We start from the raw sequence: 16,693 nt of genomic DNA, 5'->3' as shown, positions 1-16,693 counted from the left end.
TGCCCTGCTTACCCATATGGACTGCAAAAGAGTCTTTAATTACATGATCACCAAACATATGCAATCATGTCACTTGTTAAATATTAGGAAAATACAGGGATACTTTCAGAGGCACAAATGGCACCTATCTGCCACTAGTTTTTAAAAATATCTACAGTGTGAATCTTGTATCTGTAACACTTTTATAAGTGTTTTAGACTCAGATTTAGGATTCCAGTTAGGGAAACATCAGATACAGAAAAACAATACAGGGAGAGTCTGAAATTGTTGCACTCTAGGGAAACTTTTTTTTCTGGGATAGAATGAGAGAGCCGATGTACCCGAACTAAGACAGTTTTAGGCCTACAGGGGCCCATACCAGCCAGAGCCTGATAAATGGGTAGTAGTTAGGTAGACTGTTCTGGCTCTCCATGAGTGACAATCAGTTAAAAACTAAATGTCACATAGACACAATACATGAGCCTGTGGTGAAGTGCGGGCTGGTGATATCATTTAGGTAAACAATAGTCAACCTCAAAAGTAAGTTCTGAGACTGTTTTACGTGACTGGAAAGGGGAGAAAAAGTGCCATATCAACTGTAAGTGCGTAATTGTTAGGACAGCACAGTACTACTTCAAACATTTAAATGTGTGCTCTTTGTCCCTGTTTAGCCCTAAATGACTTTCTTTAAGAAATAATCAGTCACATAAGGCTAATCAGCTCTCATAACATACTTTCCAAACAACATACACCTCTACCCCAATATAACATGAGCCAATATAACATGAATTTGGATATAATGTGGTAAAGCAGCATTCCAGGGGGCAGTGCTGTGCACTCCGGTGGATCAAAGCAAGTTCGATATAACGCGGTTTCACCTATAATGTGGTAAGGTTTTTTGGCTCCCGAGGACAGCGTTATATCGAGGTAGCGGTGTCGTTGCTTTTGTTTTCAATGAATTTATGTGGACAAGACTGCATTTGTGGAAATCAAAATCTATTGGTTTGTTGTTTTTTCCCCCCAAAAAATACTGTTTTGAGTTCAATTCAGCTTATGTAGCTTCTTTTTTGTTTAAATAACCATCTTATGTTAATTCTAAAACCAAGGTGTGCTTCAAATTGATAGCCATATTAACCTTAATACATTATAAGTGGAGTATATCTGTTTCACATTGGTAAATCCTGCTTATTTAGGGAATAAGAATTTCATAGTAGTAGTGGAAGAGGTTTACTGTGTGAATGACTGGGAGAAAAGCCTAGTTGTTTTTGATTTATAACTGTAGTCAATTTTGCCTTATGTATTTCTGCAAACTTTAGTGTATTTTCCAACTTTGGAAATTCTATACAATACTAAGGACTAAATTTTGCTATACATGCATGGAACTTCATTAAAATTAGTGGGATTGCAAGAGTGTAACTGGAAGCAGAATTTAGCCCAATGATGCTAGTCAACGTGTAACAGTTGTGTTTTTCTCCCTTATGTTGGGATATAATGATTTCTAAAGGAGAGATTTGGAAGGGGAGGGAGTGATATGGAAGATCTGTTGGAGATTTTACATGTTACTTTTGCATACCTTTTGATTCAGCATAATAATTTAAAAGTATACTTAGACACAGAGTAGAGAAAATACCAGGAATGTTTTGGAAGGTGGTTCGTGTAAAAGTACATCTGTTTATAAATTACCATTAGATATTTTCCTGACACATTTACTGTTCCTCTTTGACATTATGGTTTCTAGACTTGGTCAACAGGTGGAATTATCTCAAGACTCAAATCGTACACCTTTCCAAAGCCTGGCAGCAAAAAGGTGCATAATACAGTCTTTGTAGGTTTTTGAATGAGTGAAAAGACTTACCCGCACTTGGCTAACCTCACTTCTTTTCCGGCTTGCTGATACTAAGCATGTGTCTGGCTACTAACAATTTAGTCATGTAGATTTGATGATCTTTTTGCTTCTAATCCTTGTTTTATTTAATCACAAATCATATGCACAAATGTGGTCTTGGTTAATTGAATCAAACCAATGCCTGATACTTAGCAACGGTAAAAGATTGTTTTTTTGTTTTTAGATAACTTAATTCCTCACATCCAGAAATGTTAGCACTGTTTTCAGTATGCCTGAGATACAGTACAAGGGAGATACTTTAGAAAATAATGAATTATACTAGTACAAAATTATATTTCTAATGTAAATAATTACTAGCTATCAGAAAATTGGCTTCCTTTATGTATTAGTGAATACATTTAGGGTCAAATATTCAAACAACCACTAAAATGCTTCTGCAGAACTTATGTGCACAGATCATGTCATTATGTCTTGGGGTTGATCATGCATTGTGCAAGTGCAGTGTTGCAAGAATAAGCACAATAAGTAGGTAGGGGGGTCTGGAGTACTCAATCTTGCATTAAAGAGAATACTCCTACATGGCCAATAAATTATCACTGCACAGTGATAGGTATAGAAGCAAATTCTCAAGCACATTCATAATGGCTTCATTGCATATTGAGAATAACACTTATGTCCTTTCTTTCACCTACACCTCGCCCTTTTTTTTACGCTATGTTCTTGAGAGTAAAGAAGCACACACTAAAGATGCTTGAGATTTACTCCTGGTCAGTGTGGAGAACTATGCTTAGTGCTTACCTTATTTGTCATGCTGGAGCACGAACAACCTTTGCTCTCTGCTGGGCACCATGTGAGGACTTGCAGAAAAAGGCCTTGTTGTAGATGCCCCATTTGCATGCACATGTGCTTGTTTGTGTGCACGATACTTATGGACACAGATTTTAAAGCCCATTTGAAAATTTGCCCATGATGTTGCATATGAGGAGTGTAAGGGTGTATGTTGGGGGTTTTTTTTTATTACACTGTTGTTGATTAATAAGTTCCTTGGGGTCTGAATTCTTGCCAGGCATAGAAAATTGGGGGGGAGGGGAAGCCATCTTGGTCACTGCTGCTATCTAATCTAGTATTAGATAGGGATCAAAATAGACCCCAGATTGTGCTCCCACATCACAAAAAACAGCCTCTGTAAGAGCAGTTATAATGTTTCACAAATCTTCCAGTTGCTTCCCCAGATTTAATAACATCCCACAAATCTTCTCCAGATGGAGCCTCAGCAAGCTTACCTTCCCCTAGACTTCAATCTCTGGTAGACACAGACAAGTGTTTGCCTACATGCGCTGGATCAGAGGGACCTAGAGGTGGATTGTCAGCATGCTGGCAATGCCATTTATCCTCAGTACTTGCCACCCACCTCTCATCCACCTCCCCACTAGGCTCAGAATATGTCTACACTATGGGATTATTCCGATTTTACATAAACCGGTTTTGTAAAACAGATTGTATAAAGTCGAGTGCATGCGGCCACACTAAGCACATTAATTCGACGGTGTGCGTCCATGTACCGAGGCTAGCGTCGATTTCCGGAGCGTTGCACTGTGGGTAGCTATTCTGTAGCTATCCCATAGTTCCCGCAGTCTTCTCCATCCCTTGGAATTCTGGATTGAGATCCCAGTGCCTGATGGGGCAAAAAACATTGTCGTGGGTGGTTCTGGGTACAGCCTCACCCCTCCCTCCGTGAAAGCAGCAGACAACCGTTTCGTGCCTTTTTTTGGGTGAACTGTGCAAACACCATAGCGCAGCAAGCATGGACCCTGCTCAGATCAAGACCACAATAGTGGACGTTGTAAACACCTCGCACATTATCGTGCAGTCTATGCTGAACCAGGATCTGCAAAGCCAGGTGAGGTGGAGGCAGCTACAGCAGAGCGGCGACGAGAGTGATGAGGACATGGACACAGAATTCTCTCAAACCGTGGGCCTCTGTGCTTTGGAGATCCTGCTGGTAATGGGGCAGGTTCTAGCCATTGAACTTACAGTCAATCCAACGAAAACGCTCACACCACCGCCCTGCATCAGCCTAAATGAAAGCTAAAACCAAAAACCGTACGCGATGATAAAAACACACAAGATGAGAACACTGCACGCAGAAAACAATCTCTCCATGGGCTAGGAGATTAACTAGATGACTTGGTGGGGTTTTGACATCCAGAATTTTGAATGAGACAGTATACTAAATGTGTTAATGCCGACTAAATTTTCGCTTAATGAATAGCTAACGTCTTCACTTGCCCCAGTCGATACCGAGCTCTCCACACAAGATACGCTCTATCACCCCACACGGTCATGGGCTACATCAGCATACTGAACAGTACACATTCTTATGAGTCCGCTCAACCTTGGCTCCATCGTTTCTATTGTTCTTGTACCTTTAACTTCATTCGTTCTCACGTGTAAATGCACTTGCTAAATCTGCCCTCCTCTATATTATCCCGCCCATCGTAGATATACCGCACCCGTTTCTCTGGTCTGGCTATCCCGTCCGCTTAAAATGCTGTCGTGCATCATAAGACTAGTAGTTGACATACCGTCTAACAAAGTTATGTTTCACCACTTTTCTTCTAGAAGGAAGACATCACCCTCCACTCCTCCCCCCTCCCCCCCCCCCCCAATCCTCCCTATGGGTCTCCCCCCCCACTCCACCCACCCCCCCACCTGCACGCTCCACCCCCGGCCCCCTCCCCCCTCTTTCAGCATACCAAATCTGTCTCTTTAGACATCTATGTGATGTCTAAGGAAATTTCCACCCCCCTGATATTACATGGCGCCCCCGAGTGAAGCAGCAGACAACCGTTTCGTGCGTTTGGGGTAACGTTGCAAACACCACGAATAAAGTAGCAGCAGTGCAAGCAGTATCGTAGCCGGCTCAGAGTATCAGTACCCACAATACGTGGACCCGTTGTGACCTAACACCTCGCACATTATTCGTCTCGGAGTCAATACTGTGCGCGGACCAGGAATCTTGCAAAGCCAGACTGAGGTAGGAGGTAGCTACACCGCGAGAGCGGGCACGACGAGAGTATGGAAACTTAGGATGACTGAGGGACACACAGAGAATAGGCTCGGGAAGATGCCTCATAAGGACCGTTAGGACCTCTGTGCTATGGAAGATCATGCATGTCTAGAAATTGCAGCGGCAGTTCTAGCCATTGAAAAATACTCGAACAGAATGTTGGGGCCCAGAAACTACACAGAGATAGAACTGGCTGGGAACAAAATAGGTGTTATGTAATGCGCAGCCGTTGGGACAGATTCGTCAGTGGACTCTTAATTTGCGAAAACTTTGCAGGCAGAGGGCACGCTCATGGAACTTGGGACTGGCTTCCTCTTCTAGCCTGCAAGAAAGAGAAGCAGCAGCAGAAAATTACCAAGATGAGAGCTGATACCCTGCACAGTTGAGAAGCGAGTGGCAATAACCCTCTGGCAGCTTGCACCGCCAACAGCCTACGGTCAGTTCGGCGACAATTAAATATTGGAATTGGAAAATCTAAAATGTGGGGCACGGCTTATGCAAAATAGCCAAATCAAAGCATCATTAAAGCTGCTGCTAGAAAGGTTGACCGGGCAACGTTGCAAGGTCAAGTGAGAGGGCTGCAAACGCTAAATGGGATAAGCCATACTGTGGGCAGGGGGGCGAGAAGAAATGTGAAATCCCACCATGTCTGCGTTAATCTTGCACCGGAGCACACAGGATGAAGCAAGCAATTCAGAACGTAAACCGGAGGGAAACTTATCATGGTAGCTTGTAGGGCGAAGCAACGGTGGTGACACAAGGGACGTTCTCCGAGACATCTCACCTGATGGCAGACTAGTGATCAGGAAGGAGATCATAGACCTTCGCCATGAACAGGAACAAGCACTCTGTGTAGCCTACGGCTTGCAGCAAGGGAAGGACGCCCAGACCAAAAATAACGTTGAGGATGAGGAATTCGTATTTACGGAGTATAGTCCCTGGGGACCCCAGGCCTAGCCCAGGATGCCATGGCTTCGAGTATCGACGCCACTACTAAGGCCAAGCCGGCCCATTAGTGCAGGCGTATGCTGTTCAAACTACAGGCTGAGCAATGCAAATGTGGTACCGAAATGTCATTTGGCCGTGTAAAGGCGCGCGGTGCGCACCATGACTGACGTTCGCTCAGTCACTCAAGCCAAACCAATCGACACCCCATCTGTATGTTTTGGACTGACTGTGCTTGTGTTGCCCAGCACACATAAGCTCTGTGAGCAGAACGACGGGCAACCGCGATGTAGTGGAGGGCCGGGAGGACGACTCTGAGGCAAACCACCTGGCACTGATACGTGCAGCCAGACACCCAGGAGCGATTAGAAAAGGCATGCTCCCACGTAAGTGGTGCAGCTCACAAGATAGCTCCTAGAAGAACGAGTGGCACACGGCCAGCGTATGGGGTGTACTCGTCATCGCATTTCCCCTGAGTGAGAAGGAGCTCGCCCCCAAGAACCTGAGTGACCGCATAAAGATCCACTGTAACAACCCACCTTCCCCTCTCCGATGCCTCACAGCTTAAGACTTAAGGAAATAAAGTCGCACCTGAGGCGTTATAACCCACATGTTATTCTGTAATTAAAAAGTCATTATTATAAAAGAGGAGACGCGACAGATTATCCAAGTGTGTTTGGAGGAGATAGATCAAGAGGAAGGAAAAGCCATGAAAAATATTCAAAGTGATGCACAAGCCTTGTTGGTGCGTCCATGGGTGGAGTGGGCAGGTGCACGAAGCCGTCCCCCCGCACTTCTGAACACATCTGGGTGAGGAAGATATGGAACCGGGTGAGGGTATCACAGGGCCGGCAGCAGCCCTGTGACCCTGCTGACTGTTCCGAAGCTCCACAGACGCGGAGAGTCAGCTTTGACACACAGCACCAGCGGCATCCCGCCAACCTCGTGCTATCTTCACTGCGCACCGAGTCTCGATCTGAAATCGTCGCCCTCTCCGCACGACTGGTCGCATCCTGCCTCAATTCACGAAGCTAAAGTCTGTAAGCCGATGGAACAGACGTCCTTCTCATTACCCCTGAACGCTCTGTGGGCAAAGAAAACTCCCGCCAGCACCAGGAAAAGAAATCGCTGCCGTAAACTCAGATCCAAATCTCTCGACAATCGCCATCCAGGACCACTGGGCCATAACGTTAACTGCTTGATAAATCTCAAGATCATGCCAAATTAATTGGCCAGAATAGGCTATGCCAGCATAACCATCTCTTCCATAAAATATCCAGCTTAGTCTTAAAACAGATATGTCTTTGCACTACTCCTTGAAAGGCTGTTTCGAGAACTTCACTCAGTCTAATAGTTGTAGAAACCTTCATTAAATTTCAAGTCTCGCTCCTAGTGCTCAGTTTATACTGTCACATTGGTATAAGCGTAAATAATTCCTCTCCCTAATATAATCCTCTGAGATATATAAAAAGCTCAATTATCACTCTCAACCTCAAGAAGCTTATAATAATACTTGATGTATGTATAAGATCCCCATTTTAGAGTGGGAAATAGTTGCATAGAAGAAAGTGACAGCGTGTACACAGCCCTCTGTGCACAGTTGGAATTGGAACCATTTCTCTCAAGTCCCAGTGAGTGCCCTTGTCAAGCTTACCTGCTGCTGTCTCTCTCACTGACACTCTAATACCTCCTCGCACTGCAGATCTGCGTGATTTCGCATATGAGCATTCTGAGCATTTTGAAGCTCTATTTTTTCCACTTGTACGGTGTTTTTGCTGAAGGAATAACTAGCCGAAGAACAAGGATATTTCTGTTTGTGTCCAGCTCACTCTTGGTTTTATGGTATAAACACGAGCATGGCAGCTGATTCAGAAAAATGGAACTGACCAGACGGTTTTGGCGCTGTGACAAGAAATAAAGGGTAGAGTATGGGCACAATGCTAGGATGCTTAGTCAAAAATACCAATCTTGGTTGGGGGGAAAGAGAGAATCAAGTAATAAATCTATAGATAGTCTCTTCGGTGTTCAGTTTCTCAAGTAACTTTCTCCATTTGCATACATTTAGAGAGCAGATTTAACCTAGTCAATGCACTCAGGTTCAAACTTTCTAGATTCATTCAGTCCACTTTTTTGGACTGTCACATCTATATGGAGTAAATAATGCAATTATTTATCTTCTCATAATAAATTGTAATCTTGCCATATTCAGATAATTACTGAGGCTGATCTGAGTCATGATGAGTATTGTTTAGCCGAACCATGAAGTATGTGCCCAGTTAGAGAGATTCCACCTACAGTGTGTAATATATCATAAGATTCCACAAACATAGCTCAGGCAATTCTACAGTAGGTTTCGTCTCCGGTCTTTAGGCGATATATGACCTTACAAGGGAATATGAAGAAGGTAAAACGAGGAAAGCTCAGTATAAAACATTAATCGAAGTCACCTGAGAGCGAATGCAAAAAGAACACGGAGAAGAGAGCAGATGAGAGTAGATATATAGGATTACCATTTCTATATTGTATCAAACTTGGTGATACACTCACTACGTCGTACATGAGCTATTACAATCTAATCTTATCCAGAGCACAAAGTACATCACAACATGTACTGGAATCTATCATCTTAGAATATGAAAGAGCTAGAAAATAAGACGTCAGTCCGGATATGTAGATGAGATCTACAAAGCAATACAGGTTCATGAGAGACCATGCAGAATCCTTGCAATGCGCCGAAAGGGCATATAAAATGAGGGGCGACCATTGCCGCCCGACTCTCCACCTCATTAGACACCAGTTGCGCTCCTTTCCCAAATACCAAGCAAATCCCGTTCGTCTGCTGCTTCCTGTAGAGCACGGCAGTCAGCATAAAACCACAACCCCAATCCCCTCGCAAAGGCCCCTGCGGAATGGAGTTCTGCTAGATTGTATGCCCTTAAACTCCACGTAAAAGCAGTAACACACAAAGAATTGAGGCGAGGGGGCGCGACTTTCGAGGATGAGCATCTCTAGCTAAGAAAGCTAAGAAAGACTACAGAGAACCACCTGAACTACAGACATAATGACTGCCGCTCGAGCGCCTTCTTCCCAGCACCGCGGGCTGGTACAGAGAGATCCTGCTACGCAAGAAGTAGAGAGGGAATAGGCAGCATAAAAGTAGATGAAAGATCAATACGTGCTCATGGATCAAAAACAACTGCAAACCTCAGCACGCACTCGTTCAAAAGGAGAGTTTGGCTACCCAACATATGTACCCCCTGGCTAGCGCAGAGAACGGATCTCTTTTACAACGGCCCTCCCTCCCAACAGGCAGACTAGCACGAACTTCAATTCCAGGATTCATAAGAGGCTTACAAGTGTACCCTTTTTAACCGAGAATTGTGACTGAAATTCACATTAGCATGTTCTGCATTTATGCTTAACGATATCACTCCGGCCGGAGTGAAAACACGCAAGACTAACAATAAAAGAGGAGGTGGGGAGCAATCGATGCTCAAGATACGCAATAGCATCAATGCTCCGTCACTATTAAGGAAGAGCTGGAAATATAAGAAGATGGAAATTAACCTACGCTTTCGTCATGCAAATATAACCCCCCAACGCGGGATGGATGCGCGGAGACTTCACTCTAACTATAAAAATCGACTTCCACAAACTCCGTTCGCGCGAGCGGGTGTCAAAGTGCCGATTCCGTGGATGATTGGGAATCGATAAAAAAAAAGCAGGGCCTGCTGCCCAGAAACGCTTCGTGCAAAGGCTGTGAGTACCTCCAGGAGAGCTGCAATAGAGGAGCCGCTGCAATGAGTCTAGCTCCACCCCAGACATGTATCAACTCTAAAGAGGGTAACGTCACTAATATCATGTGAATACCGGCGACAGCAAATGCCGAATCAGCCCTCAGTGCGTACAAATCTATCATGTAAAAAACGCTTGCTAATTAGCAACGCATGTTTATATTACAAAGTCACTCACCAGAAAAAAGGGTGGTTCCCCACCCGAACTTTCCCCATGGCTTCACTGTCTGGGCTACTGGCTGGGAATTCCGTCTGGGTGAGAAAAAGCCCTGCTGTGGGTGAGACAGTGCGTGGGCCGCTGCAAGCTGTCCTCCTCTTCTCCTCCTCATCCCCTCTGCGAATCCCAGCCATGGCTGAGAACACCTCGGAAGTACCGGGCTGAGCCATGGCTGAGATTAACCACATGGACAAGCGGGGGTAGTGGTGGTGACCCCCCTAAATTAGCACGCCAGCTGCAAAGTAGAAGTGGCAGTTCGGTCCTGCCCCGACCTATACCATTTGGCTTCTTGGTTTCTGGTAGGCTTGTCTGAGCTCCTTAACGTAGTCTCACGCACGAGTCCCCGGTGTGCTTTTTCTCCATCATACGCCTTGAAAGTTTTCAAATGTTTTCATCGTTTGGAACGATTCTGTTAGCACAGAATCCCTCCCAACATAGCATCAGATCCAATACCTCCATGCGGTCCAGCGGCACGCCCTTTCGATCTCAGGAGACGCATTACCTTGTGCTGATGGCTCTCCATGCGGCCAAACAGGAAATGAAATTCAAAAGTTGCGGGGGCTTTTCCTGCTACCTGGCCAGTGCACTCCGAGTTCAGATTGCTGTCCAGACAGGGCAACAGTGGCACTGTGGGACATACCGCCCCGGACCCAATATGAATATGCGGCCTACCTAATCCCGATATTGGTAATACCAATTCAGCGCTACTACCCTCGTAAGGGAGTAGTACAGAAAACGGTTAAAGAGGCCGTGAGACGATATAAGAAGGCCTCGGGTGGACGGTCAATGCGTAAGATTCGTAACATGACCTAAAACGGTAAAAGCCGCTAGCGAACCAGCCTGCAATGCAACTAGCAGGACAATAGGAGGTAGAATGGAACTCTGCAAAGAGCACCATCAGGATATAACAGTAGTTGCTGAACATCACCAGGTCTATAAGCACTCAGCAACAAAAGACTTTAGCCAACCAAAAGCATCCTTATCTGTTCCTTCTTCAGCAAGTCAATACACCTTCTAATCAGTGGTATTGCAGGCCGATTACACTACCGTCATTGACTCCTGACTTTCATTTTAGGTGAATATCAACCATCCTAACCAATGCATTAATTGTGTTTCACAGTATTATTGTATTATCTTATATTTCATAGAAAAGTCTGTGTCCAAGAATTTAAGAAAGAGATATTCAAAGGCAGAAATGGGAGTTAGATGCACCAAACTCCTGTTGGCTTTAAGTGGAGGTTGGGCATATAACTCTCATTTCTGCCTTTGAAAATTTCTCCTTGAAAAATTTCCTTCAACATGCAGTCCTTTAAGAGGCTAAAGACATTCTTGTTTTGCCACATCTATTCTTTCAGAACTAAACTTCTAACACCAATGGCTGGCTGATACACAACAGTTCAGGATTTCTTCTCACTCTTTCAGAAACAAATGTGTGTGTGGTTATCAGGCAGGATCTTGCCAGTTTACAGATTGACAGCCCAGAATCAAACTACCTTGTGAGATTTGGGCTGAAAATGTGGACTGTTCCAGGGAAACTACAGCTGTGTTCAGTGGCATATAATACATGTTAAATTACAGACAGAGAAAACCTCTATTCTGAAATACTTGCCTTTCAATGCTATTATATATTTACTAGTGTTTTCTCTAGTCTATTGTTAAAAGTTCTAAGTGATAGTGCTTCCACTACTTCCCTTGGAAGACTGTTCCCCAAGTGGGATACATCTGTTGTGAGAAAGCTTTTCCTTCTTGCTAAATTTTCCTTTCTCAGTTTCATGCCACCACAACTGGTGATCCCAGTAAGAACCAGCATTTGATGGAAGATTATGGAATCCTAGTGGTATGATCATACATTGATCTCCAGAAGCTGCCACATGGCAGCTTCAACCATATTAATTACTGTACTCCAGTCTCTCTCATGCACTTTGTGACAGCGGAAGGTAAATATTGTCGGGGAAAATGGGGTAGAATTAAATAAGACTTCTGTTGTCTTCAAAGGGTGCAGAACATGGGCCCAAATGTGCAAAGTGAGTGGATCTCAAGTTAATGCTAGTAAAGACAGCCTTGTCTTGTGACACATATATGGATTGCAGAATCACATTTTGAGAGGTTGTTGTGCAGCAAAATAATGTCTGATGGCTGCAGTATAACATCAAAGCAAATAGTTTGTACTTTTTGTGTGGTTGTTGTGAAGACAACTGCAGTCCTGGAGAGCAGTTTTTGTTGTTTTATGCACATATTTGTAAGGAAAGTCTGATATTTTTAGGAAATGAGAGGTAGCTTCTGAAACCTGATTTGATAGCCATTTAACATTACGTGTCTGAGTACTCAACAAAAATGCAGGTTTTAAGTTGATGCAAAATTACAACTTATGCTCAAAAATTAACATACTGAGCTGGAGGTCAAAGTTTATTTCAACTTCATTATTTAGGAAGATTATTATTTCTCCTTAATTACATCCAGAAGTTTCTAGATTGTGCATTTTAAAAAGTTAAAAAATAGATCGTTTGATTTTATATCTTAATGTCAAACCAAAATGTTTCCTGATAGCTTCTTCGGTAACTCAAAATAGACAGTTCAAACATTCATTTAGAGTCAAATTTAGACAAAGAAAGTCCAAGTCACCTGGCAAAAAAGAAAATTTAAATCAACTAGTGCCATCTAGTGGGGGCTAACATGTCTTAGACATGTCTGGTGTTTGCTTAGCTAGTAAGGTCTGAGTGCTAACCTGTTGGAGTTTGGGTTATGAATATTACTAAGTGAAGGAGGCAGAATACTTCCATATGTAAATTTAGATCAGGTACAAATCGAATATCTTACTAATTATTAAAATGCAAAAATAATTACTTTCATAATAATTTCTTTCATAACTTTACCTCTTTATGATTCAGGCTTCAGGTTTGTATTACTATCAAGCAATTATTTGGCTCATAGTTTCAATCAGCAAGTTCCAGTCCACTAGAAATTCTGAGCTTGTCATTTTTAAGCCCTTTCCCCATTTATATCAGATTTCTCCTGAGCTTCTGTTCGAGGAAAAAAAATTGTGCATAAAATCTTTGCTCATCTAAAAAGCAAAGAGGTCTGCTGAATTTAGCAGCAGCAATAACTCGCTGTTATGCAAACACAATAATTGTACAAGCTCTAGAGAACATTCAGCCGATCATGAAAAGAAATAAAATGAGACTGCCATACTGCATTGGTTATCTGGGAGCTACAGCTATGGCAAAAGGGCTTTACTTAATCATGGCTATAGAAAAGATTTCCTGCAAGGGCTTTTAAAGTAAGCATCAGGGAACGTTTCAAGGCATTGAGTTCACAACTTCCCATACTTAGCACAATCGTACAAATCCAAGTACTTTTGGTGTAGTGCTGGGCACCCTCAACTCCCACTGAACAACTTCCAACTGTAAGTTGCAGTCATGTGACAATGGCAGCCTCGCCCAAGGTAGTCTGCAGCCTATAGTCCCCAGACAATTTGGCCAGACCCACACATCTTTGGGTAAATGTTTTATTTGCTGTGCTAAGTAACAATTCCTAGTGTAAGCAGGATAAAAAGGAGCTATTTTTATAACGTCTCTGTTTCTCTGAAATTGAAGAGCCCACCTCTGCTATGCATTTCAGAACTCCTCGCTTCCAACTTTTGCTGCAAATGCTGCACTGCCAAAAGAAGAAACATCCTTCCCAAGCAGCCTCTCCACAACTTTTCTGGGCAATGGCCCCCTTTTTTCCATCCTTCTCTTCCATGCCTCTTTTGGCTAGATCATTTATAGCCTGTTGTAACTGACAGTAAAAGGAATACTAGAAGAAATTAGGACTGACCTTCTGTGCTCTGACACTCTATCCCTAAATCAACCAAACAGCCTCTCTCCAATCTCTTTCACTTCACCATTCCCCCACATCTCCCATTGTTCATCTATCGTCTGATCTTTTTTTTTTTTTAAACCTTCCTTTCAACCTCTTTTCTTCCCCCTTCATCACATCATTTCATTTCTTCCTCCTGGCTTCCCCATCTTCTTCTTCCTAGCCTCCCAGCTCCCATCTCCCTTCCTCTTCTCCCTTAAAAATGGGGCATACTGCTTTCCCTCATGGCCAGTCTCCTCCCCTAGCTCCTGCTCCCATGGATGAGCTCCTACAGCACAATCTTTTAGGTGAACAGTTGAAATGAGAACCCAGTAAATCATATTCTATTTACTTTTTAATTTTGTTCCTCTTTTCTCTTTGTGGAATGTCTAATATTAACTCTTTCCTTTTGCTTTGCTGAATTTGTGGTCAGGATACTTTTAGTAAAACTCCATGACCTAGATAAAAACGTGATCCCATAAAATGAAGTGACATATGCCAAGGAAACATAGGCCTTAATTCCTGGGTCTGGAAGGACTCACTCGCCCTAGGACCCAAAGTTAAGGTTGGAGAAGAGAGACAAATGTGGTTTTGTACTATCTTTGTGGCTTCACAATTCTGGAGCTGGCCAAGGGAATGCTCTAATTTGTGCTTGTTTGCATATGGTCCTAAGGGGACGCTCCAGCCGCCTGGACAGACCAGACTGTGAAATGTTCTGGGCATTTCTGATGTAGCCTACCATGCCCCAACACCACGGGTTTGGGGGGAGGGGGGGGAAGAATATAGACCTACTATGCCAGTACAGTGGCGCAAATGGACCATGATAGACCTGAGGAGATCGAGCTAACCCATTATTTGGAGCTTCCTCTACAAGTTTATATAGTAAAACCTTTTCTGTATACCCGATTGGGCAAAATTATTTCTTTAGGTTTTGGTTGGCAATACCTCCTGAACCATGGCTGCTTTTCTTATGAAATGCTATGACTGAGAGGTATAAAAGATAGTACACCAGTTATGGATCTGAACTCCATAGTATTTCTGAAGTTCTGTTTATCCTAACTTGAAAACTATGGCTGTTTTGTTTGTGCCATCAAAAATAAAAGTTGCAGGTATAAAGAGAGCTTTTAAAAACAGTAATATATTCCAATATGTACAAAACATGCCATCTACTGTCTTTCAAGTACAATATATTTGTTATATATTGGATCCTTGCAAACATTTCTTGGTGTCTGAGTATCTATAGCTGTATAACTCACTTCTGAGAATGTGAATTCCATTGGTTGGCATATACCATTCAAAGCCATCTTTCATATAATTGCTACAACATCAGCTATGATCTTTTCAGAGAATAGAAGAAATCTAGGGCTCAGCTGCAAGGTAACTGGTTGTGGCTCCTGGATCCTGAAGCTGGTTCTATAACAGTCCCAGAATAGATTTAGAGTAGCTTGGGGATTTATCTAATCTAGGTTGACGGCCAATAGCCCCAAAGGGGCCGTCTACCAGCCAAGGATCACTGGAACACACTTCACACCAGCCATATTCCCTCCTAGCCCTAGCACCCCCCTACAGCAAAGTTTGCAGTGGGGGTGGCGTAACTGGCTCTACATCTGCTGGAGATTTCCCTCATCCTGGAGAGGTAGGGTGATTTTCTGACCCCTTTATGCAATGAGACAAGCACAAAGGGGACTGAATAGGGCATAGAATCTGGCCGATAACTTTTGATTGCCTAAGAGTATTAAAGTCATCTCTATCTACCTTTGTTTTCCTCAGAATAGTGGAATTGAAGCCATTTCTACAATATGTGCATTGACAATAGATAGATATATTTTTTGTGCTCAGAATTTCTGTATGGCCTGGGTTTGGAGAGACTTAATTAGGGGGTAAAAAATTAAAAGAAAAATATTGAGGACTTCCAGTGTTACACTGAAATAGGATTTGAAAACTGCATGTAAATTAAATGACCACAGGTTAAGATTTGTGCATGAACCATTAAAGTTAATTCTCTCAGAATCAATGCTCTGAAATATTTGCAGTACCTTGTTCTGCTTTAGCAGCATATGTTTTATTTGGCCTGCATATTTACTCAAGCAATAACCTGAAGAATGAGAGAAGCTTGGCTTGACCCCTTTCTTACTCTCTAATTCTCCGCCTACATCTTTCTAGCATTCATTATACCATAATCTCCTGAAAAAAAAAATGCTTTCAAAGGCACCATTTCTTAAGCAAACTGAAAAATTCTATTTGTGTGCTGCAGTTTCATCCATCCATTCCTCATGATGATTCAGCATCTTTTAATCCTTATGTGCTGCAGAGGACGAGAGCTCTAATGGGAGCTGAACAAGGTAGGCAGAGATGTTATGTCAATACCAAAATCTTTACCTCTCCCTGCCAATAGTAATCGCTACCAAGCCCAGACATACAGCAGATCCTTCCTTCTTCTTTCCCTTTCCTATGGCTCCTTGACACATAGTCTGAGGTTGCATGGAACCCCACTAAATTCTCCACTCTCTTCCCATGAGCAGCAACACATTTACACAGCATCCTGGTCAGAGGAGTTGGTACAATATGAATAACAGCTTGTGGGTGCTTTAGTGATAGCCTGTTTTCCCTCTTTGGGCATTAACAGCCCATGGCTCAGTGCTGACATAATGCCCTTTACATATGGATAAGAGCTCTGACAGATAATTCAGCGTTTGTTCAGTAACAGCGTTGCTGTCAGCTTTTAAAATTTGTGAACATTTCAACAAATGTCGACATTTCAAACCATTTAAAAATGATTACTGCTGATGGGCTAGATTCTACCACACACATCTTCAGGCATGTTAGATGGATGAAGAGGGGCTCTGCAGCGTCTGGAACCTGAGGAAAGTTTCCCCAGCAGTGCTCCTGCACATGCCTTCTGTACCACCCTTGAAAAAGAGTGCAGAATATTATACATGCACACACACACCCCTAAAGTTTGAGACCTTAGGTTGTAGAGGTGCAAGTGGTCGCCTAATTTGGTT

The 16,693-nt window shown here is 43.1% G+C and overlaps 1 protein-coding gene across 3 annotated transcripts in view; it reads left to right on the top strand.

The window, feature by feature from the left end:
• The window catches only part of SYK (spleen associated tyrosine kinase), an 80,807-nt gene that overhangs the window by 52,596 nt on the left and 11,518 nt on the right, over positions 1 to 16,693 (top strand). For 2 of the 3 annotated variants that reach the window (XM_032786532.2, XM_075067193.1), the window contains exons 7-8: positions 1,718 to 1,786; positions 15,943 to 16,030. In XM_032786532.2, coding sequence (XP_032642423.1) covers positions 1,718 to 1,786; positions 15,943 to 16,030 — 157 coding nt within the window. The remainder of the gene's footprint in view (positions 1 to 1,717; positions 1,787 to 15,942; positions 16,031 to 16,693) is intronic. The other variant, XM_075067194.1, reaches the window with a different exon arrangement.

Source organism: Chelonoidis abingdonii, chromosome 6 (assembly GCF_003597395.2).
Source record: "Chelonoidis abingdonii isolate Lonesome George chromosome 6, CheloAbing_2.0, whole genome shotgun sequence".
Lineage (NCBI taxonomy): Eukaryota > Metazoa > Chordata > Testudines > Testudinidae > Chelonoidis > Chelonoidis abingdonii.
This window is presented reverse-complemented; position numbering and strand designations above follow the sequence as displayed.